This window comes from Rhincodon typus, chromosome 23 (assembly GCF_021869965.1).
Source record: "Rhincodon typus isolate 14 chromosome 23, sRhiTyp1.1, whole genome shotgun sequence".
NCBI lineage: Eukaryota > Metazoa > Chordata > Chondrichthyes > Orectolobiformes > Rhincodontidae > Rhincodon > Rhincodon typus.
The window spans coordinates 43363590-43388260 of NC_063354.1; the positions used below are offsets into that span (position 1 = coordinate 43363590).

Genomic DNA, 24671 nt, shown 5'->3' on the forward strand with positions numbered 1-24671 from the left:
AAGGCAGTATAAGATTTTTAGGATTCTAAATGGCAAAAAAGGTGACGACTGTAGTGAATAAGGTGCCAATCTAAAGTGATTTTAATACCAGGAACACAGCTTGTATAATAACATTTCCAACAACACTAGGTTATAGTCCAACAGGTTTATTTGAAAACATAAGCTTTTGGAAGCTTAATCCTTCTTCAGGTGTTAGTGAGACAGGTAGTATCAGACACAGAAATTATTAAGTAAAAGATCAAAGGGTCACACCACTGCTAAGGATGTACTAAAAGAACATCCTCAGCAGAGATAGTAGGAACTGCAGATGCTGGAGAATCTAAGATAACAAGGTGTAGAGCTGGATGAACACAGCAGGCCAAGCAGCATCAGAGGAGCAGGAAGGCTGACGTTTCAGGCCTAGACCCTTCTTCAGAAATGGGGGAGGGGAAGGGGGTTCTGAAATAAATAGGGAGACAGGGGGAGGCAGATAGAAGATGGATAGAGGAGGAGATAGGTGGAGAGGAGCCAGACAAGTCAAAGAGGCAGGGATGGAGCCAGTAAAGGTGAGTGTAGGTGGGGAGGTAGGGAGGAGATAGGTCAGTCCAGGGAGGACAGACACGTCAAGGAGGCGGGATGAGGTTAGTAGGTAGGAGATGGTGGTGGGGCTTGAGGTGGGAGGAGGGGATAGGTGGGAGGAAGGACAGGTTAGGGAGGCGGGGACGAGCTGGGCTGGTTTTGGGATGCAGTAGAGGGAGGGGAGATTTTGAAGCTTGTGAAGTCCACATTGATACCATTGGGCTGCAGGGTTCCCAAGCGGAATATGAGTTGCTGTTCCTGCAACCTTCGGGTAGCATCGTTGTGGCACTGCAGGAGGCCCAGGATGGACATGTCGTCTGAGGAATGGGAGGGGGAGTTGAAATGGTTCGCGACTGGGAGGTGCAGTTGTTTAGTGCGAACCGAGCGTAGGTGTTCTGCAAAGCAGTCCCCAAGCCTCCGCTTGGTTTCCACGATGTAGAGGAGGCCACAACAGGCACAGCGGATGCAGTATACCACATTAGCAGATGTGCAAGTGAACATCTGCTAGATGTGGAAAGTCTTCTTGGGGCCTGGGATGGCGGTGAGGGGGGAGGTGTAAGGGCAGGTGTAGCACTTCCTGCGGTCGCAGGGAAAAGTGCCGGGTGTGGTGGGGCTGGAGGGGAGTGTGGAGCGGACAAGGGAGCCTCAGAGCGAGTGGTCCCTCCGGAAAGCAGATAAGGGTGGGGAGGGAAAAATGCCTTTAGTGGTGGGGTCGGATTGCAGATGGCGGAAGTGTCGGAGGATGATGCGTTGGATCCGGAGGTTGGTGAGGTGGTACGTGAGGACGAGGGGGATTCTGTTTTGTTTGTTATTGTGGGGAGGGGGTGTGAGGGATGAGTTGCGGGAAATGCGGGAGACACGGTCGAGGGCATTCTTGACCACTGAGGGGGGTAAGTTGCGGTCCTTGAAAAACGAGGACATCTGAGATGTACGGGAGTGGAATGCCTCATCCTGGGAGCAGATGCGGCTGACGCGAATGAATTGGGAATAGAGGATGGCATTTTTGCAGGAAGGTGGGTGGGAGGTGGTGTATTCTAGGTAGATGTGGGAGTCGGTGGGCTTGAAATGGATATCGGTTTCTAGGTGGTTGCCAGAGATGGAGACAGAGAGGTCCAGGAAGGAGAGAGAGGTATTAGAGATGGTCCAGGTGATCTTAAGGTTGGGGTGGAAGATGTTGGTGAAGTGGATGAACTGTTCGAGCTCCTCGTGGGAGCACGCGGCAGCACCGATACAGTTATCAATGTAACGGAGGAAGAGGTGGGGTTTAGGGCCAGAGTAGCTACGGAAGAAGAATTGTTCCACGTAACCTACAAAGAGGCAGGCATAGCTTGGGCCCATGCGCGTACCCATGGCCACCCCTGCTTTGTCTGTAGGAAGTGGGAGGAATTAAAAGAGAAGTTGTTGAGGGTGAGGTCGAGTTCGGCTAAGCAGATGAGGGGGTCAATGGAGGGGGACTGGTCGGGCCTGCGGGACAGGAAGAAGTGGAGGGCCTTTAGGCCATCTGTATGGGGAATGCAGGTGTATAGAGACTGTACGTCCATGGTAAAGATGAGGTGTTGGGGACCGGGGAATCAGAAGTTTTGGAGCATGGCTCCAGAAGATGTCCTCTCTCGTTATTCCTTTTATTCAATATTGTGTTCAATAAAGCCTATTAATGTTCATTCATCAGTGCATAAACTTGATGTTACTGCACCAGTTTCCCTAACGATTCAACTTTCCATGAGATCGACACAGTTTAAATCCAGAAGAAGTGCTGCAGACAGGAACATAGCCATCTATTTTGTGAACTCCATATTTGCCCTTCTTTACGGCTTAATCACGTCACTAACACAAAATTTTTGCCTAATGTTCCGTTTTCTTTGAATTGCCTTTATTTGAACTGCAGCAAACAAACAAGTTACAAGGCAGTTAACCGCTCCACGTAGCTCTGCCCTCTTAGTGTGGCATTTAGCCTATTTATTTAACCCTTTTACAGCAACAGAACATGGACAAAGGAAACAATCCAAACTCTTCTGAAGATACTAATGCATGTTGGGGTATATGGTTCTTTGAGCAGTGCGAACGTCTGAAGCTTGAATGGACAGCAAGGAATTTGTTTTAATACTAAATCATGAATAGGTATGATTATTCTTTATAATGAATTTTATTTTACTCATGTACAATGCAGCATACAGTGTGCTAATGCTGGCATGCCACAAGTGAAAGAGTAATAAAAGAGAGAGATAAATGTCTGGTACTGAAATCACCTTTTGTTTTAAATACATACAACAGTTTTTAGGCACCAACCTCGGAGCAGTGGAGATAAAGTTACTTAACCAGTGGACAACAGAAAATAAAATCAAAAATTTACAGCTCACCTTGTACACGTCAGACAAAAAAAAAGCTATCAAACTTATTTCCATTTCCCAACATTTAGGCTGCAGACCTGTAGGTCACATATGGGTAATCAAGTGCATTTTCAAATGCAGTGAAGATCTGTTTTTACATCCCTCTCAGGCTGCGAGCTCCAGACCTCTTCTACCCTCTGAATCAATAAGGACTTATCCTCAACACTCCTCTAATCCTCCCACAATCACTTGGACTTCCTGAGGCACACAAGTAGTGTCCATTATTCTGGGCCAACATGTCTGATTGATTGAAAATATTTGTGCCTTCAGTTACTGACCTCTCTGAAAGGAAACAGGTTCTTCCTATCCACCCTTTGCTCCAAAGAAAACCTTGATCCTTTCAATCTTTGCTTATTGCTACAATTCCTAATTTCTGGCAAAACCCCCATACTGTATCAAATGCAATCGCATCCTTTATGTAGTGTAGCAAACAGAACTGTGCACAGTATTTGATCTGTGGTCTAAACAATGAATAATACAATTCTGGCATAACCCAAACCCCCCTCCCCCCCAACACTCATATTCTATGCCTTGGCTAATAAATTATCCTGTTCTACTGCTCGAGGGGTCTACTGATATGCATTCAAATATCTCTTCTTTTACAATCCTCAGTAACCTATTCACTGTGTATTCCTTTGACTGTTTGCCCTCCCCAAACACATTACATCAAACTTCACCAGACTGAATTATATTTGCTATTTTACTGCCCAGTTGGCCAACCTGTTGCTCCCTTCCTGAAACTACAGTTTTCTTCCTCATTGACCAATTTGAATCATCTATGAGGAGCACAAATCTTTGAGCACTGCAGCCAAGACATTGTGTTGAATTTTATGCACTTGTCACTTTGTGATATTATGACTGAATTAAATTTTCTGAACATTAGTACAGTCATAGAAGCCAACCTCAAGAAGGTGAGATGCAGTATTTCTTTTACACAACCGGCTGACAATGATTACAAATATTTTAATATTCCGTGTTGCAATCTGGTATTAAGTTCTACCATCACTGAGAATGCTTTCTCCTCCCATTAATCATTTAATTAGCTGCTACCATTAGAAACTGGTTACAGTAATATCAAAGATCTTCTCCATTGGCTGTGGGATCACCTAACTCTCTACAGCGTGCTACTTCAACTGTTAGCTCTGTTAACTCTTGGATTATTGCTTCACCAGGTTGGAACCTCACTTTTAGGTATACCTGATGTTGCTCCTAGCAAGCTCTCTTCTACACATCTTATTGATCCAGAGTTCATCCCCTGGCTCAGCGGGAATGGTAGAATGAGGGCTACAAGGTTACAGACTATAGATGACTACAATTCTGTTGCTGCAGACAGGCCACAGCACCTCGTGATGCCCAGTTTTCAATCTATCCCATTTAGCACACTGACAATGCCATACATCACTACTTCACAGCTTAACTGTGTTAATTGGAAGAACAATGTCACAATGCTGTACTGATAAAGAGTTCACAAAAATGCATCCAACAAATTATTTTACATCTTAAAGGTATCATCATGGGGGTGATTACATCAAATTGATGCTTTTCATTCACTTTAAAAAAAATCAAAAGCAAAGGTAGAAATTAAAGCAGTGGGAATACTCAACAGGTCTGCCAACATCTGTGGAGGGGGAAACAGGGTTAGTGGTCAAATACGACTATTCATATCAAACTTGAAATGCTGACTGTTTTTCTCTGTCCACAGATGTTGCCAGCTGGCTTAGTATTTCTAACATTTGGATTTTATTTCAGATTTCCGCAGTGTGTTGCTTTCGTAAAAGCATTGCTGTCCTGGTAATTGCTCCACTAACTGACAAATTGCCACAGTATGTTTCAGATATCAAACATAGATCTTCCTTAATTTTCACTCAATGGTATTTCCCCATCTAAATAATCAATGTTAATCGTGGAGGGATGGTTAGGATAAGAATCAGGCTCTGGTGCTAGAAAGCATTAGATATTTAATAGGTTTGAAAGAAAAGTTCACTTTTGATTGCTTTTCACAGGGAAACATATCAGGGAAGAGAATAGTGCCCAAAATAAATTTTAACTTAATTACCAGTGATAAATCTTTTCACTCAAGCTCCTTTTGCATGCTTACAGAAGGCACTGTCCAATTGGTTTTTGTTGAGGACAGTAGCTCTTTAAAACACACATCTGCTAACATCTTAGAGGAAGTTAACACGCACATCCATTTCTGAACAATTTCTAATTATACAGAAGGACCACACAGCATACTCTTGACTATAACTGCATCATTTTTGTCACCTTGTTTACACATACACAGGACTACCAGACATTGACGATACTCCAAAACAGCATAAACTAATGGGGAAAAGCATTTCCACTGACATCTCCGAACCATCTTGTTTCGAAAATAACAGTCAAGACTTCTCGTTGAAGAGAAATATACTACCCCATTAAAAGGCAATTATAAATTAATTTGCTAAATACAAACCAAATAAACACTCACTCGCATCTTAGTCCACTTCTGGGGCTTTATTGCCGCTGGTTTTAGATCTTTGAAAAGCATTGAGCCCAATGTAGGCTGCAGATTTAAAGATACTGATGATACGGCTTTCTCGTGTGCTCAGCCTGAGCTGCCTGGCAGAGATAGCTCTGGAATTACAAGCGCAGCAGCAGGCGTCAACGTCTCATGTTGCTCCTGGTCACGTACGTGAATGGCTCCTTACCAGCTACCTAGCATAATGGAACCAACATAAATTTAGCATACGCTGCACTCTGGCAAAGGGTTTATCTGCAGCTGAAAGGATAATTCTTGCTGCTGTGCAACACTTCAAAATCTGGGCAAGCCCACATTCAAAAATAGTAATATATTCTGTTTTAATTCAGTACAAATTCAAAATTACTGTATGGGTAAGGGATAATACAGAAAAGGATAAATAAGGGGTTTGAATAAAGGAGTCAGACTTTGTCAAATCCCAATTTTAAATAGCAGGTTGGCTCAGTTTGTTAAGCCACTAGTCTGACCAAGACAATTGAGGTTTGGGTCTCACATTAGAACATAAGCACTTGATCATGCCAGCTTGCAGAAAGTGCTGCATCATCAATGGATGATGCACTCAAAGAACATTTACAGCCCTGCCTGTTCCAGTGGATAGAGAAGATCACAACACAATTTGAATAACAGAATGGCATTTTTCCCAGGCATCCCAGTGAAATCCCACTCTTACAGCCAAAAGACATCAACACAAAGTTGTTTGTGGATCCTTATTGTGTACACAATGACTCGGCTTCCAGTCATCACTGGATGTGAAACCCTGAACAATACCCAAGAGCAGTATATAAATGCAATACTTCATTAATCATAAAATTTGCCAACATTTTATCTGAAGGCAATGCAAGAGTTTAGCTATTTGGTAAGACATCCATTGAAAGAGCAAATATTATCCAAAAATAATAGCTGATAATAGCTAGCTGATCCCCTAATCAATACCAATAAGTTTCTAATGGTAACGGTTATTTAAATGATTATGGGGAGGAGGAAGCATTCTCAATCATGTTAGATCCCAATCCCAGACTGCAACAGGAAAGACTGAAGTATTTGCAGTCATTGTCAGTCAATTATGTCAAAGAGATACCACATTCACTCCCTTCTTGAGATTGGCTTCTTTTACTACGCCAATCTTCAATAAATGTTATTCACTCATAATATCAATAAAATCTTCACTCAAAGGATGATGGTTCAGCATAATTCAGCCTCATTTTGAAGATTATGTCCTGAGAAGTGTTCAATATGGCTGTTATTTAATGATGAGATTAGCACAACAGAGAAACGATGGACCAAGTTCAAGAAACCAAGATTTAGAAAAGTTTGGACAGAACGGACAAATGACAAAGGCAAGAAGTCACTTATAGGAGTGGTGTACAGGCTCCTAACATTAACTACATGGTGGGGTGAAGCATAAATGTAAGAAATAAGGAGGGGTTGTCCGAAAGATACAATGACAATCATGGAAGACTTTAATGTACTTATCAACTGGAAAAGTCAAATGAGCAAAGGTAACATAAATGAGTTCATAGAACATTTTCAGGATAGTTTCTTAGAACAGTATACTCAGGAGCTGATAAAAGAGCAGGATATACTATGCTTAGTATTTTGTAATAGGTTAGGATTGATTAATGATCTCCTTGAAAAGGTGCCCCTACTTAGCACCAACCATCATAGGATTGAATTTTACACTGTTTGAAGAAGGGTAGTCAGAGACTCTTAAAAATGTAAATACAGGCAATTATGAGGGCATAAAAGCAGAACTGTTGTGAAGTGAATGGGCAAATTAGGTTAAAACAATGCTCAATAGAGACGCAATGGCAAACATTTGAGGGGATATTTCAGAACACACAAAATACATACATTTCAATGAGTAAGAATGAACAAGACCCACCAGTGGTTAATGAGAAATGTTAAAGACAGTATCAAGCTAAAATGTCTGAGCGGTTGCATGAAATTCTTAAGTGGGGGGTGAACAGCCAAAGGTCATTGTACATATTGGTACCAACGACATAGGGAGGAAAATGGATGAGGTCCTGAAGAGTGATTTTAGGGAGTTAGGCAGAAGGTTAAAATGCAGGACCTCAAGGTTAGCAATTTCTGGACTACCTCTGGTGCCATGTGTTAGCTAGAGTAGGAACAGAAGGATTTGGCAGATGAATGCAGGGGGCAGAGATTCAGATTCTTGGATCAGATTGCACCTAAATTGGAGGGGGACCAATACCTTAGCAGGGAGATTTGCTAGAGCCACTTGGGAGGGTTTAAACTAGTCTGGCAGAGGGAGGGCGGGTGGGATCCTAAGCAACAGGGAGACGAAACAGAAGGTTGAGGATAGTACAGAAGTTAATGACAAGTTAAATAGTAAAGGCAGTGTTGGTACTCCTAGTACTAGACAGGGCAGGCAACAACATGGCAGGAAGCAGGGAAAGACTAGGTTAAACTACATCTATTTCAATGCAAGAGGCCTGACAGGTAAGGCAAAAGACCTCAGGGAATGGATGGGTACACAGGACTGGGATATTATAGCTATTACAGAAACATGGCTGAGGGGGGGACAGGACTGGCCGTTCAATGTTCTAGGGTACGGATGCAATAGGAAGGATAGAAGCGGAGATAAGTGAGGAGGGATAGTTGTGTTTTTGATTAAAGAGAACATCACAGCAGCACTGACAGAAGACATTCTTGAGAGTTTGTCCACTGAGATTATATGGGTAGAATTGAGAAATAAAAAAAGGGGAGATCACTTTGATAGCACTATACTATAGGCCTCCCAATAATCAGTGGGATATTGAAGAGCAAATATGTAAAGAAATTGCAGATAACTGCAAGAATAATAGGGCTGTAACAGTAGGGGATTTTAACTTTCCAAACATCGACTGGGACTGCAATAGTGTTAAGGGCTTGGATGGAGAGAAATTTGTTAAGTTTGTTCAGGAAGAATTTCTCATGAAGTAGATGGCCCTACTAGAGAAGGGGCAAAACTGGACCTCCTCTTGGGAAATAGGCAGGGCAAGTGATGGACGTGTTAGTAGGGGAGTGCTTTGGATCGAGTGACTATAATTCCATTAGTTTTAGAACTATGGAAAAAGATAGGTCTGGTCCACAAGGTAAACTCCTAAATTGGGGCAAGGCCAATTTTGATACCATTAGATAGAAACTTTCAAAAGTTGACTGGGGTGGGGGTTTGCAGGTAAAGAGATGTTTGGTAAGTGGGAGGCTTTCAAAAGTGAGTTAATGAGGGTTCAGGGCCAGCAAATTCCTGTTAGAACGAAGGGTAAGGCTGGTAGGAGTAGGGAAACCTGGATGACTGGAGTTATTGAGGCCCTGGTCAAGAAGAAGGAGGCATGTATGGGCAGCTGGGATCAAGTGAATTCCTTGAGGAGCATAAAGGGTGTTGGGACTATACTGGAGAGAAATCAGGAAGACTAAAGGGGGACATGAGATGGCTTTGGCAGATAACGTAAAGGAAAATCCAAAGAGATTCTATAAGTACATGAAGAGCAAATGAGTAACTAGGGAGAGAAGAGGGTCCCTTAAAGATCAACAAGGTCATCAATGTGCTGAGCCACAAGAGATGGGTGAGATCCTAAATGAACATTTACCATCAAGAAAAGCATGAATGCTAGGGAACTTGGGGAAATAAATAGCGATGTCTTGAAGAGAGTCCATATTAGAGGTGGAGGTGCTGGAAGTGTTAAAACACATCAAGGTAGATAAATCCCCAGGACCTGATGGAGAATACCCCACAATTTTGTGGGAGGCTAGGGGCACCTACAGGAGATATTTATATCATCAACAGCCACAGGTGAAGTGCCAAAGATTGGAGGGTAGCTAATGTTGTGCCATTATTTAAGAATGGCTGCAAGGAGAGGCCTGAGAACTACACAGTGGTGAGTTTAATGTCTATGGTGGGTAAGTTGTCAGAGGCAATTCTGAGAGGCAGGATCTACAGGCATTTGGAGAGGCAAGGTCTCATTTGGGATAGTCAGCATCGCTTTGTGCGTGGGAAATCATGTCTCACGAATTTGATTGAGTTTTTTGAAGGGATGACCAAGAAGGTAGATGAGAGCATTGCAGTAGATGTTGCCTACATGGAGTTTAACAAGGCCTTTGACAAGGTACCACATGGTAGTTTAATGAGTGAGATTAAATCTCATGGGATCCAGGAAAAGCTAGACAATTGGACACAAAATTGGCTTAACAGTAAAAGACAGAGGATGGTGTTTGAGGGTTTGTTTTTCAGACTAGAGGCCTGTGACCAACAGTGCGCCACAGGGATTGGTGCTGGGTCCACTGTTGTCTGTCATTTATATAAATGATTTGGATGAGATTTTAGGAGGTATGGTTAGTAAGTCTGTGGATGACACCAAGATTGGTGGTACAGTGGACAGTGGACAGCGGACAGCAAAGTTGGTTATCTGGGAATGCAGCGAGATTGTGATCAACTGGGCCAGTGGACTGAGGAATGGCTGACGGAGCTTAATTTAGATAAATGCAAGGTGTTGTATTTTGGTAGGTCAAACCAGGTCAGGACTTATACAGTAAATGGTAGGGACCTGGGCAGCATTATAGAACAAAAAGATTTAGGGGTACAGGTTCACAGCTCTTTAAAAGTGGAGTCACAGGTATACAGGGTAGTGAAAAAGGCTTAACTTGCTTGTCTTCATCAGTCACAGCATTGAGTATAGGAGTTAGAAAGTCTTGTTGCAGCTGTACAAGATGTCGGTGAGGCCACATTTGGAGTACTGCAAGCAGTTCTGGTCACCCTACTATAGAAAAGGATATTGTTAAACTAGAAGGAGTGCAGAAAAGATTTACTAGGATGCTACCTGGACTGGAAGGTTTAAGTTATAAGGACAGGCTGGAACGCAGGAGATAGAGAGGTCTATAAAATCATGAGGGGCACAGATAAGGTAAATAGCCAACGGCTTTTCTCCATGGTAGGGAGTCTAAAACTGGAGGGCATAAGTTTAAGCTGAGAGGGGAGAGATACAAAAGGGTCCAGTTTCACAGAGGGTGGTGAGTGTCTGGAATGGGTTGCCAAAGGTAGTGGTGAAGTGAGGACAATTTTGTCATTTAAGAAGCATTTAAACAGGTAAATGGAGTGGGTAGATATGGAGGGATATGGACCAAACACAGGCAAATGGGATTAGTTTAACAGTGAAAACTGGGCAGCAGTTGGACCAAAGGACCTGTTTCCATGCTGTAGACCTCTATGACTCAAAGAAAAAGCATACAGCTGTGCAAAAATAAGTGGCAGGTCAGAATAGAAAAAGAAGCAAAGGGATGACCAAAACATACAGAAAAGGTAAACATTGGAGAGAGCTGGCCAGAAGTATAAAGCAGATATGAGATTTTATAAATAGCTAAAGCAAAGAGTTAACAATGTGAGCATTGGTCCTTTATAAAAACAGATTGGAGAGTAGTGAAAAATAAAACGCCAGATGGATTGAACAGGTATTTTGTAGAAGTCTTCAATAAAGAGGAAACAAGTAATATCTCAGAAATAGCAATATTTCAGGAAATGGGAAGGCAAAGAGGAATTCGGGCAACTACAAATCACCAGAGAACCAGTACTGAATAAACTGCTGGAAATGTGAACTGATAAATGCATGCATCCTGATAAACTTCATCCTAGGGTCTCAAAAGAAATGGCTGTTGAGACTGTTTATGCATTGATTATCTAAAACTTTATCGATTTGGTGATGGCCCCATTGGAATAGAAGATCATAGAATCCCTACAGTGTGGAAACAGGCCCTCTGGCCCAACGAGTCCACACTGACCTTCAGAGCCTTCCACCCAGACCCACCCCCCTACAACTCCCCTAATCTACACATCCCTGAACACTATGGGCAATTTAACATAGCCAATCCACCTAGCCTGCACATCTTTGGACTGTGGGAGGAAACCGGAGCACCTGGAGAAAACCCATGCAGACACGGGGAGAACGTGCAAACTCCACACAGACAGTCGCACGAGGGTGAAATCGAACCCGGGTCCCTGGCGCTGTGAGGCAGCAGTGCTAACCACCGAGCCACCATGCTGGGGAACGTAACTCCATTATTCAAAAAGGGAGACAGAAAGCAGGAAACTACAAGTTGTTAGCTCAACATCTGTCACAGAAAAAATGTTAGAAGCTATTATAGAACTTAGTGGAGGTCATTTGGATAATGTCAAGGTGATCAGGTAAAGTCAGCATGGTTTGGTGAACCAGATATCAGTTTGATCAATGTATCAGAGCTCTTTGAGGAGAACACAGACATTGTGGTTAAGAGATAACAGTGGATATATTGTACTTAGATTTCCAGAAGGCACTTGATAAAGTGCCACATCAATAGTTGGAGGAAAGTGAACACTTATGGTGTAAGAGGTCGTGCATTGGTATGTATACAAGATTGACTACCTAACAGGAAGCAGACAGTAGGCACAAATTATTTTTCCCCCCAGGTGGCAAGACATAATAGGCAATGTGCCAGAGGGATCAAAGCTAGGCCTTCAACTGCTTACAGTTTACACAGATTACTAGTAGTAGTATGGTTGCCAAATTTGCTGATGACACAAAGAAAGGAAGGAAAATAATGTAAAGAGGACATAAGGATGTTACAAAAAGTTATAGATGAGTGGGAATCGATTTGACAAATAAAGTATGAGAGAACATGTGATACTGTCTATTTTTGCAAGAATAAAGGGTGCCCAGCTCTCAGATGAAGAGATTTCGCATCCTTGTGAATGAATCGCAAAATGTTAGTATGCGTGTACAGAAAATAATTAGGAAAACTAATGATGTTATCACTTATTACAATGGGAATTAATACTAACGTAGGGAGGCTATGCTTCAGTTGAGCACACTACGAAGACCACATCTGATATTCTATGGATATATTCGTCATCTTATTTAAGGAAAACTGTAAATGTATCACAGGCAACTTGGTTTTCTAGACCAATACCTGGAATGGCTGTGTTGTCTTGTCTTGAGAAAAGTTGCACAGGCTGGTCTTAATTCCACTGGAAGAGTAACAGGTGACTTGATTGGAACGTACAAAATCCTGAAGGGTCTTGACAGGGTTGATGTACAGAGGATGCTTCCTTTTATGGGAGAATCTAGAATTAGGAGTCCCTGTTTAAGAATCAGGGGTCATCCATTTAATGCAGAGATGAGACCTAATGTGCACTCTCAGGGGTTGCAAGTCTTCAGAACAGTCAAAAGGTGGAAGCACTGTCCTTGAATGCTTTTGAGGTACCTATATTCTCATTATGAAAGGGGTTGAAAGATTATCAGTTGTAGGCATGAATGTGGATTTGAGATTACAATCTGATCAGTCATGATCTTATTAAATGTCACAATAGATTCAGGGATCTGATTAGCCTTTTCCTGTTACTAATTTGCATGTTCACATCATTAACTGACAGGAAGCAAAAAGTATGGATAAGTGGGAATTTCTAATGTGACAATAGAGTGCCATAGGGATCAAAAATTCACAATCCATATTAATAACATAGATGCATCGTACTCAGTCTGTTTATCCACGTTTACTGATAATTCAAAGTTAGGTGGGAATGTAATCTTTGAGGACCACACAGCAAAGGGGCAAAGAGATTACTTAAGTGAGTGGGCAACAAGGTGGCAGATGAAGTAAAATTAGGGTAAGCATGAGATTATTCATTTTCAAGAGTCGGCAGGCAGAATATTTTTGGAAAAGACTTGAAACTTGCAAATGTTGATATTCAGAGGCACTTGGGTATACTTGTACCAAGTACACAGAAAGGAAGCAATACAGCAAGCAATTAGGATAGCAAATGGCATGTTCAGTTTATTGCAAGGAAACTGAAGTATAAGAATAATAGGTGTCCTACAACTGTACAGAGCCTTGATGAGAACATACCTGGAATACCGTGTGCAGTTTTGGTCTTCATTCTTAAAGTAGGATATAACTTGCATGAAGGGATGCAGAGAAGGCTCACTAGAATGGTTCCAAACTAGGATGGATAGCTTACTGGAAGCTGACTAAATTGGGTATATACCTTCTAAAGTGTATAAGAACGAGCAGTGAGTTTATGAAACATACAAAGATTCTTAGGGATGCAAATGGCCGACATTAAGGCAATTTTCCCTACCTGGTAAATCTAGAATATGGGGGCACAATCTCCAGAGAAGGGATCGGCCAGCCAGGTCTGAGATGGGAACAGATTTCTTCACTCAAAGGTTGTGAAACTTCGGGACTGTCTACCCCAAGGGGCCTGCAGATGTGTCACTGCCGAATGAGAACATCTGCTGACACAGTCAAAACTCTCTCAATAAAACGCGCATGCACAGTAATTGTGCCAGAACTGCAGCGATGCCATTCCTTTTCATTTACTTATACTTAGTGTGGTTTTTAAACTGTTAAAAGGACAGCAATTTTTTTTCATTGGCAGAACATTTCACAAAGTACACAATTCTCTGCATGCACAATGAGAATCTTTCACAGGATGTCAGGACACACTGTCTTAAATGATATTTGTTTTAGAAAATCTTTTAAATATAGTCTATGTTATAATTTATCAGTGGATCATTTCAATGCCTTTTAAAATGAAATGACACCTCACATTCAGAACAAAGTGCAACTAGTAACAGTAGACCATATGGCCTTGAGCCTATTCTGCCATTTGATGTGATATGGTTGATGGTCAGTATCAATTCCACTTTTGTGCCTGCTCCCCATATCCCTAGATTCCAGAAGAGACCAAAAATCTGCGAGCCCAGCCTTAAATATGCTCATCATTTATATGTAAATGAAAATTATAATTCAACTCTCACGTTTTTTTGAAAATTTCTATTTTTTTTGAAAAGTAAGCACCATTCCTCAACTTTGCATATCATTTTCCGCACAATCCTGTGAGTGAGCAATTAAGAGGCATGCAATTGTGTAAAATATGAGTAAATTACTGCAGATGGTGGGATCTGCGCTGAAAAATGTCAGAGATCACAGTGGGTCAGGCAGCATCTATGGAGGGAAAGCAGGCTAACATTGAGTTTTTTGTTTTGAATAAAATATATGAAGTCTTAATCCCAACAAGTCTTTAGCCACCTTCTTATATCCTTTATCAATTCACACCTTTGAAGAACAAAGAATGTTAAACCCAATCCCCACACACCAGGTCTTGTCATCACTTCAGCTGTTGCCACAAATAACCCATTGTTAGCTACTAGTAGTCCTCATTAGCAGCTATTCATTCCCCAGGATGACCTTACCCAGTGTTTTGTTTGGCAAACTGTCTTTCTCTCTGGGCTCTATCTCCATCTATCATTTATTTCTTACCCCTTCCCCCACCCATCTTCTGCTCAAATACCAACCTTTTCTTAGTACCATCAGTTCTGAATGACGGTCACTGGACCCAAAACGTTAATTCTACCTTCTCTTCACGGATGCTCACAGACCTGCTAAGTTTTTCCAGCAATTTGTTTTTGTTTCTGATTTCCAGTATCTGCGGTTCTTTAGTGTTTATGTTAAAAATCCTCTCACCACCTCATGGCTCAATTATGTTGGTACTACAATGTGTTTTGCTGTCATAAGAGGGAGCGAATGAAAATGGTGCATGATTCAAAGGTCTAAGCAGAGCCCAGAAAGACAACTGCATCAAGGATTCACTAAAAGTCACACAATTTAGGCAAATGGAACAAATGACAGTCTAGATTTGTAAAAGTACTTAAGATTGAACAGATAATGGTGATAGCACAACTTCTTTCAAGTGCAAAATTAATAAATCTTGTGTATTGCACCTTTCACTAAAAGTAATGGATAGAACAGATTCCAAAAAAGCTGTTAAATACAGGTTCAAAATGTTTAAACTAATGCCACATCACGCAATGGGTCCAGAAATATTGGGAAAATGGATGTTTTTTTCTGCTTGATGTAAGGTCTTCTAAAACTGACAGGCTAGTATATTAACCAAGATACTTGAAAAAGCTCAAGAATAAAGACTTGTTTCCGGATTTTTTGCTTGCTCAGTGTCTAACATCTGTTTCATCTAAGCATGCATGCTTTTCAAATAGTTAAAAACCAGACAAATTTCTCAAACTAATCCTTGTACCCAGAACAATTTTACTCAGAGTGAAAAGCTTATACACATTAGCTTTTATTTTACAAAAGACTTGCAGGTATTTGGGCTAAGAGTAAAGATTTAGCAATTGAGGCAACATTTGGGAGTTCTGAAGAGGACTGAAGTGTGAAGTCTCTTCTCAGATAATGTCAGGAATGTTGAGTTTCTCTAGCATTTTGGATTTGCATTTCAGATCTACAGAATCTTCATGACTTTGTTTTTATTACCATTTGGAACAGCTGTATTAACTCTACATGTTAAGTATAAGCAGATTGCACGATCAAATGTCATTCTGGTTACACTCATTTACACTCTCCCTTGCCTTCAAGGACATGTGCCTTTATATAACGCAATAATTAGTTATTCAAGGAAAGGACATTTCCCTACTTTGTTTCTTCTAAATATTTACTACAGTAACTTGATACAGAAAGGCTTGCGAAGGAATTGCATATGTAAGCATCTGTGTGCGCAGACAGCTTGTTACTGGACATGCTGCATTACTGATCATTACAGCTTTGCTTTCTAACAGATTAAACCCTGCCAGACTGATAGTTTGGCATAACTGATTCTTAGTCATGTATGCAGCAACTTATTTGAGATTAGAAGCTGCAGGGTGAATCAGTTAAAATATCTCACTTCCGCAAATTCCTAGGGCTTTCTTTTAAATTTGAAAGCTGCAGTGTGAATTAAAGGAAAATCCGCAGCCTCATTTACTAATGGATTGAAATTGGCTGTTACCCTGTTTGATGCCAATGCATGCTACACTCTCAATTTTTCCCATCTTCCTCCAATTCTTCCTAAGGTAAGGAGCAACTGGGGAGAGGCACAGAAGTTTAGGGAACATCCAATTCCATTGCTCATTCTTTTCGAACAAAAAAGCAACGCATTGAATCAGGATACCTAAACAAAAGTTGTTCAAATATTGCATATCTCTTTGCTATCAACTTATCAGAGCCACAGTTCCAGCAAACTTGTGTATTTTTGCCCTCACCTTTAACGTTATTGTCTCTTTAGATATCCACTGATCACTTTATAACCACGCCTTTTGGCTGAGCTAAGTACTGCAGCATTACAGATTGACATCTCTGGTTTTTCCTTAACTTTGCTGTCTTCCCCACACCAATAACATAACTGAAACCAGGAGACAGGACCCAGAACTCAGTCTTGGATCATGGGAGATGCCAAACACTAACACTGCTGCCTGAGCTGCAGTTGTTTGTGCTCACTGCCCCAGTTTCACAGCTCAACTATTTTAAGACTTTAAGATTGGGATCATGTTTATAAGGCAGGAAGTATTACATGCAAGGCTCAGAAACTTTCACCACTTTGCTGCAGATCTTTTTCTCAAGCGCAAAAATGAGAGAATTCCCAAGGTGCAATCTTTAGAGAAAACGCTTTCTAAGGTCTCAATGAAAATTTGTAGCTCAGCTGTTCATTAGCTCGATGAGCCGGCAGGTCTGTGGTTTCATTACCCTTCTAGGCAACATCATCAGTGTGACCTCTAATCGAAGTGTTAGTGTCCTGCTTCCTTCCAGATTTATATGGTCCTCTGGTATGATGGTCGTCACTTCCAGTTCTATTGTTTTAACAGCAGTCTGTATATGGGGTCTATTTGTGCGTTTGTTAATGAAGTCCCATGTTGACATCCAGGCTTCCAGGAATTCCCTTGCATGTCTGGTGTTTGCTTGTCCAAATATGGTCATTTTGTCCCAGTTGAACTGATAGCTCTCATTGTGTATCGAGATAAGTGAACATTGGTCATGTCTTTTTACTGCCAGCTGGTGTTAGTGTATCCTGGTCACCGGCTTCCTCCCTGGTTGTCCAATGTCATGTTTATTGTAATCGCTGCATGGTATTCTGTATATCATGATGGGCTTGTTTACTGTCGATAGGAGGTCTTTAGTCTTTGATAACATTTGGCACAGTGTTGTTGTAGGTTTGTGTGCAATCATGATCTTATGTGGTCTTAGAAGTCATTTCTGATATATTTTTGATCTCGGGTCGTGTTGTTAGTGTCTTTTGTACCGTGACTGTGACTGTTTTCTGTTTTGTAGGCATCTGCAGACTGTAGACTTTTGTGTGAGAACTGTCACAACTGACAACTGCAAACCACAATCAGGTGGTTGACCACTGTATGTTGGGGCTTCTCTTATAATGCAGCTTGGAGTTAAATTTTCTTTCCTCACCACCCCTAACTGCACTGCCAGTGTCCCTGTACTCCAAGGATTGCAGCAGTTTGAGAAAACAGTCTACCACCACCTTCTCCAGGGCAACTGGGGAAAGGAAATAAAAGTTGGCCTAGCCAGTGACACCCACACCCCGTGAATGCATTTTAAAAAAGCTGTTGAGATGGCCTCTACAGCACTGCAACATTCTTATGAAAAAGAATGCAGCAAAGCTCAATAGTTCCCACAAAAAACACTCCTTAGCTCCTGTTCTCAGAAGATCCATCCCACATTTAGGGCTCTTACAATTACATGTTTTTATATTCAGTCCCTCTAATAACCTGTTGGGCAGGCAGTGAGGTTTGATGTCTGTTTCACTTGTTATTTATTGCTACTTAGTTAAAGCTTCACACAAAAACAAGTTACACCAGATGCAATTGGACTCTGCAGGCCCTAAACTCCCCATGTTATTCTAAACCAACATGCACTATATATCATTCCAATGTCTTCACTTCCTGATATCACATGACATCAGGTTATAGTCCAACAGGTTTATTTGAAAACAAGCTGTTGGAGCCTCAATCCTTCTTCAAGTGTTAGTGAGAGAGGTAGTATCAGACACAGAATTTATAAGTAAAGGATCAAAGGTTCACACCGTTGATGAGGATATACTAAAACAAACCTAAGATGCTGTTAATGCTTTAATCATTTAGAAAGTTAATTGATTAACATGCATGTATAAATCCCCGAATTCCTTTCAAGTCACGGTCCTGAGAGAACTAAAGGTTTGATCAGTGTTAAATAACCAATGACATTTTAGGTCAGACAATGCATGTTAGGCATGAGACTTTGTTTAGAATCTGTTTGTGTTTTAGTTTGGAGTCAGACTGGTTTTATTTCTAAAGTAGGAATTTATAAAATGCCATATTGACTGACTGTCTATAAATTGTCTGTTTGAAAGGAATTCAGGGATTTACAAAAACATATTAATCAATTAAAATCTTCTAACTGATTAAATATTTAACAGCATCTTAGGTTTGTTTAGTACATCCTCATCAATGGTGTGACCTTTGATCTTTTACTTATAAATTGTATTTGATACTACCTCTCTTGCTAGCACCAGAAGGAGGACTGAGGCTCCAGAAGCTTGTGTTTTCAAATCACCCTGTTGGACTATAACCGGGCATCGTGTGATTTCTGACCTTGTCCACCCAGTCCAACATCGGCACCTCCACATCTTCACTTTCCAAGAGCTAAATATAGAACCTGTTGTCGCAGCACTCATCTCTATTTGTTGCAACTTGATATTTGTGCCCGAAGTCACTGTATTTCCACACAAGTTGCTGCAAAGTGATGTCCTTTTATTTCATTCCAGATTCAGCTGACAGCAGAGTTTCCAATTTCTCGAATCTATGTCACTGTACCTTTAGGATGCCTGCACTGTCAAAACTATTATTGAAGCTCTGGAGAAATCCCTAAATTGAGTATTGAACCAAAAAGCACTAAGCTGTTTTCCATAACAAGTATCAATTAAGCCTTTGCTCAAGTGCTTCTGTCCCCTCCCGATTCCTGGTACATCAGTAGTTGGAGATTATGATGGAAATGTTAAAAGCAAAATGGGCTCCCTTTGTCCTGCGAGACTCAGCTTTTCTTTCTATGTTATAGTCTTTCGTGGAATGGTTTACAAAATATGACAAAGAGTACAAAGATAAAAATCCAGATACTGTTTATAGCAATATTAGTCACATGATAACATACCTCAAAATCTTCACTGCTACCACTTTTACTACATTATCTTTCCACGCATAGTAAACACATCTCCAAACGCCACACCTAGGTCCAGGGGCAAACCTGTCTTAAAATGCTACATGTTTAATAGCTGCAGCCCATTCCAACGGCAAAATTGCCTGACCAAATAATTAACTAATTGACCCAAGGATCTAGGCAGACTTCACAATTAGTGTTCGAGATCTTAAAGGCATGGTATAACATTTCAGCCTTGATGGAACAGCTGACATCTGAAGTTGCACGAGCTTAGTTAGGAGAGATCCATTTGTAACTTAAATCAAAAGTCAGCAAGCACACGGCAGTAATCTGATGACGGACTTGCCATCTGCTTAAACTTCACATACAGATTATGTTTTGAATGCCAAAGCTTCTGATTGCCTGATAATCGACTTCCAGCTATTTAGTGCATAATACTCTTCAGGGTTATAATGCCTTTGCTTTGCGACATCACTTTCGCTGATTCAAATGATCGTTGAATCAAGAGAAATTGGTGTTGTGGTAAAATCAACAGACAAGTGAACCAGAGGGTCAGGTTAATGCTTTGGGGATACTGGCTCTATCCCGTCACAGCAGCCAGTGGAATATTCTACAAATAAAATCCGGAATTGAAAGCTAGTCTCAGTAATGGTGACTGAGTTATAGTTTTTTGAGAGAACCTAATTGGCTCACTATTGAGATTACCGAGCCTTATAGCTCATCACCTAACTTGCCTGCTCATCTCCTACTCAGTATAGGATTCTTGGCTTCTGACCTATTCTTGTGGCCACAATAGTTATACAACTAATCCAACTTCTCGTCAATGGTAATCACCGGGATGTTGATAATGGGAGGAATTCAGCGATGATAACACTAGTGAATGTCAAAGGGTGACAATTAGGTACTTGTTTGTTGCAAATGTTCATTGCGTGGCATGTGTGTGGTGTGAATGTTACTTGCTACTTGTCAATCCAAGCCTGGATATCGCTCAGGTCTTGTTGCATTTGGACATGGACCATTTCAGTACCTGACGAGCTGCAAGCGTGAACATTACGAAATCATCAGTGACCATCTTCGCTTCTGAACTTGTGATGGAGGGAAGGTCATTAATGAAGTAGCTAAAGATTGTTGGGCCTCGGGCACTATCCTAAGGAACAGGATACTCTTGAGTAGCCAGAAGGCCTGGGCTCAAGTTCCACCTGCTCGGGAAGTGTGTAATGACATCTCTGGACAAGTTGATTAGGAAAATATCTATCCTGAGGAACTGGGGGGCTGTTGTGGTGCAGTGAGTGTCCCAACTGAACCAGGATGTCTGGGTTGAAGTCCCACCTGTTCCAAAAGTGTATCTTAACATGTCTGAACAGGTTGATCCAAAAATATTTATCTGAGGAACTCCACTACAGAACCACTAACCCAATCACACTCTCTGGTGTCTTGACCAATATTCAGTCTCCCAAAGATCACAGGGACAAAAAAATCTGGGCAATGTGATTGCTGTTTCTGGGAGCTTGCTAAATGCTAATTAGCTGCTGTGCTTTCTACATCACAAAAGTCACGACTGAAATGTAGTATTCCATTTGCTGTTAAAATGTTTTGGGAAGGTTAAGAAAGGCGATTTATAAACAAATTTTTCCTTCATTTCCATGCTGCTTTGGTTCTCCTCTCCCCCAGGTAGGATATTATAACTTAGCTGCTTCTTTCGGTGCATCCTTCCACTCCCCTTTTGATTAAGTGCACACATCCATTCCTCTGATTCAGTCTACTTGCCAGAAGTTAATTCCTTTCTCCTCAATGAATATAAAAAGACAGCACAATATAACTTAACCACACAATCACAGAATCCCTTCCGTGTGGAAGCAGGCCTTTCAGCCTATCGAGTCCACACTGTCCTACCGAACAGCATGCTATGCAGACCCAGCCCTGACCCTACCTCTATCACCCTACATTTCCCATGGCTAACCCACCTAGCCTGCACATCCCTGGGCACTATGGGCAACTTAGCATGGCCAATTCACCTAACCTGTGCCATCTTTGGACGGTGGGAGGAAACTAGAGCACCTGGAGGAAACCCTACGCAAGGGTGGAATCGGATCCAGTCCCTGGCACTGTGAGGCAGCAGTGCTAACCACTGAACCACCATTCTACTTTCCAGAGGAGCAAACAATATTTTCATTAACTTGATTTGGATACAAACATTCAACTCTGACATACTTTTCACTGAAAAGTGCCACAGAGGACCCATTTGGACAGAACACTGGATCAGCGTTACTCCACTATTTCAATTCTCAGCAGCTCACACAAAGACAAGGTTTTGATGGAAATACTGTAGATTACTATCGTAGTTTCACAATTTGATGTGTCAGAAACCATGAATTTTAATACTTAAAATAATTTTATCTAAAGTTCTACCAAGACAAGAATATTACCGCAAGTAAAACATAAATTATGTTCCTGTATTTTCCAAGCATGCGTACCATTAAAGCTATAAAGGCTAACTGACGTTTCAGTTCATTCAAAGGTTAATTCCCATGCTGGATTGAGATGAGACGCTAGTTGTTTGTAGAAAGGTTAAACATTATGCCGCTAGCATTTTGTTTGAGATCAGTTTTACTTCTGTACAAACAGTTGCAATATCCCTTTTTATTTGCTGCAGTGGCCAAAATAGTGCACAGCATTTTAAATGTGGCCGCACTAATGATTGAAAAAGAGTTGTAGGTTAGCTCAGTTTTCAACTTAATGGTGATTTTTCAAAACATCCAAACACCTGATTTCCTTTACCATCACCAAGTATTTTTGAGATAGCTTCAATTTGTTTGATAGGATTCCCAGACTTCTTTCATTTTCATCAAGATACTGGGAGAACTTCACTAGATTTTGTTTTTTATTAAGAGCAGAGGGGATCTTTTGCATCCAGCTTCGTGAATGCCCCTGAGATAGTTGTGGTTGGGGAACCAGGCTCCCAGCACCATGCAATATTGGTTCAGCTGGGACAGAACCAGGGCCAGATGTATTGCATGAATAGAATAAAGCAAGATGAAATCCTTAATGTGGCCTTTTTGTGGTGCAGTGGTAATGTCCCTGCTCCTGGACCAAGAGACACAAGTTCAAGTCCCACCTGCTCCAGAGGTGTAAAATAACATCTCTGAACAGGTTGATTAGAAAAATAGGCTAAATTTTAAAAAAAGATGAGATCCCCGAGATCTCCTGAATGCAGGTTTACTCATAGCCCTGACACTTATTTCTTATATGTCCTATCTGGTGTGAAAAAGATGCACTGTATGGCATGAGGTAGTAACTGCACAAACAAAACACAATCGCAGAAAAACAGAAGGGCACAAATTTATAATTCCTCATTAAGTACAGGATCACAGATTAATGTCTCATCCAAAAAGATTTTCATTTCATCCAATCTGTGCTAAACTTGATCAGACACTATGTGGACTAGGAACAAAAAAATAAGAGGATGAACAAAAAGTTTAACCACTTCAGCACCTTCACCTGACCCAACATCCTCTAATAAAATCACCACAGGGATGTTACAAGTGAGGATCAACTGTCAGTTATTCCAGCAGCCTTCCTGTTTCTAATAAGATCTCAAATGGTGACAGGAGATCTTTTACATCCACTCAAGTAAGGCAGGTGGGCCCACAAATAATGCCTCTCTGAATAACACAGTTTTACTTCTAACCCTGGGCCCAGCTGGAATGATGTGGGGCCATATGTTTTATACTCTCGAAAATGAAACTTACCCTTCACCCCAACCACAATGGGTTGTGCAGATGCACCACTATTTGTCACACCAAAGGAAAACATACAGAACGGTAGTTTAACAGCACAGTGAGAGACCATTCAGCCCAATGGTCTTATGCCAATGCAAATACTCCAAAAAAAGCCTTTTGAATCCTCTTTCCTTCACCCCATTATAGCACATACTTCAACTTTTCTCCCTCGTGTAACTTAGACAGTTTCCCATGTTGCAGCCTCATGACTGGTGTTTATTTAACAGCAAAATGCCTGGGAAGAAGTACAAATGTAGTTTCTCAGGAGTGTATTTAGACAGTCTGTGACATCAAGCATCAAAGTTCAAGCTTCTCACAATCACTGTCCAAATTTAATAAAGTCAGCCTTGCTGCAACTCTGGAGAATCCTTTAACATGCACAGCAAAGTATTCGGCAAATATGTCTGATTTGAAAATCAGTCTTTTTGTTGCCTTCCTTTAGCTGATATGGGGAAGTAGGTTGAGTGAGCAATGTATTGTGCAACATAACCACATGAGCTCAACTTAGCTATAACCACTACGAAGTCGAACTAAAATATTGCAGTGAATGCAGCAATACTAGAAACAGGCAGATCATGGCAACTGTGTACATAAAACATGCTCTCAGAAAAACAGAAGGTGGTGGGAAATGGTGGGGTGGTCTGGGGATGTGGGGAACAGCAAAAGTGATCAAGGCAGAACCTGAGTAAGGGGAATATTTGTGAATTTATAATTTCTCATTATTCTAGCTCATGCCATGCAGAACATCTTTTGCACACCAAAAGGAATTACAAAAAAAAGTGTCAGTACTACAAATAAACCTGCTTTCAGAAGATCCCAGAGATCCTATCTTACTTTCCTCCACTCATGCAATACATCTAGTCCTGATTCTATCCCAGCTTAATCAATATGGACAGTGGTTGCCTAACCACAAGTTGGAGACGCCTTGAAGCTGAAATTTTCCTGAATTCACCTTTCCTCAGAGAACAAGCGACTTGACTCCACATGCACCTACAGAAAGCTTGCAGACTCAGTATCAGGAGCATACATCCAACACAACCCCTTTGTTGAAGTGTAGTGAACTATCCAAGAATCAACACCTCAAAACTTAATTCTCAGTGATCCTGCTAGCTACTTCTGTCCTCACTTCCCTCCAAGTTTCATCTCATTGCCCATCATGCCTATTTTTCATCCAGTTCTGTCCCAAATATTTTCCAATTTCCAATCCAATTCTAGCCTCCGATATGTCTCCAGTCTGTTCTCCTTTCTCAGAAATTGCACCACCTATTCCATTACTCCCCTTACTCAAGTTCGGCCTTGATCACTTTTGCTGTTCCCCACATCCCCAGACACTCCAACTTTCCTTCCACATCCAGGTTCTCCGCACCAATTCACCTCCTCCTCACAACTTTCACCTCAATCCCCCTCCTCCTCCCCAGCTTTTCCCCC

General features: G+C 41.3%; 1 protein-coding gene across 6 annotated transcripts in view; it reads right to left on the reverse strand.

Moving 5' to 3' along the window:
* tmem94 (transmembrane protein 94) overlaps positions 1–24671 on the reverse strand; it is a 121291-nt gene that overhangs the window by 86218 nt on the left and 10402 nt on the right. For 5 of the 6 annotated variants that reach the window (XM_048610716.1, XM_048610718.1, XM_048610719.1 and 2 more), the window contains exon 2: positions 5416–5642. The exons of the other annotated variant lie outside the window; for it this stretch is intronic. In XM_048610716.1, coding sequence (XP_048466673.1) covers positions 5416–5475 — 60 coding nt within the window. In that variant the 5' untranslated portion in view covers positions 5476–5642. The remainder of the gene's footprint in view (positions 1–5415; positions 5643–24671) is intronic. 6 annotated transcript variants of the gene reach the window in all.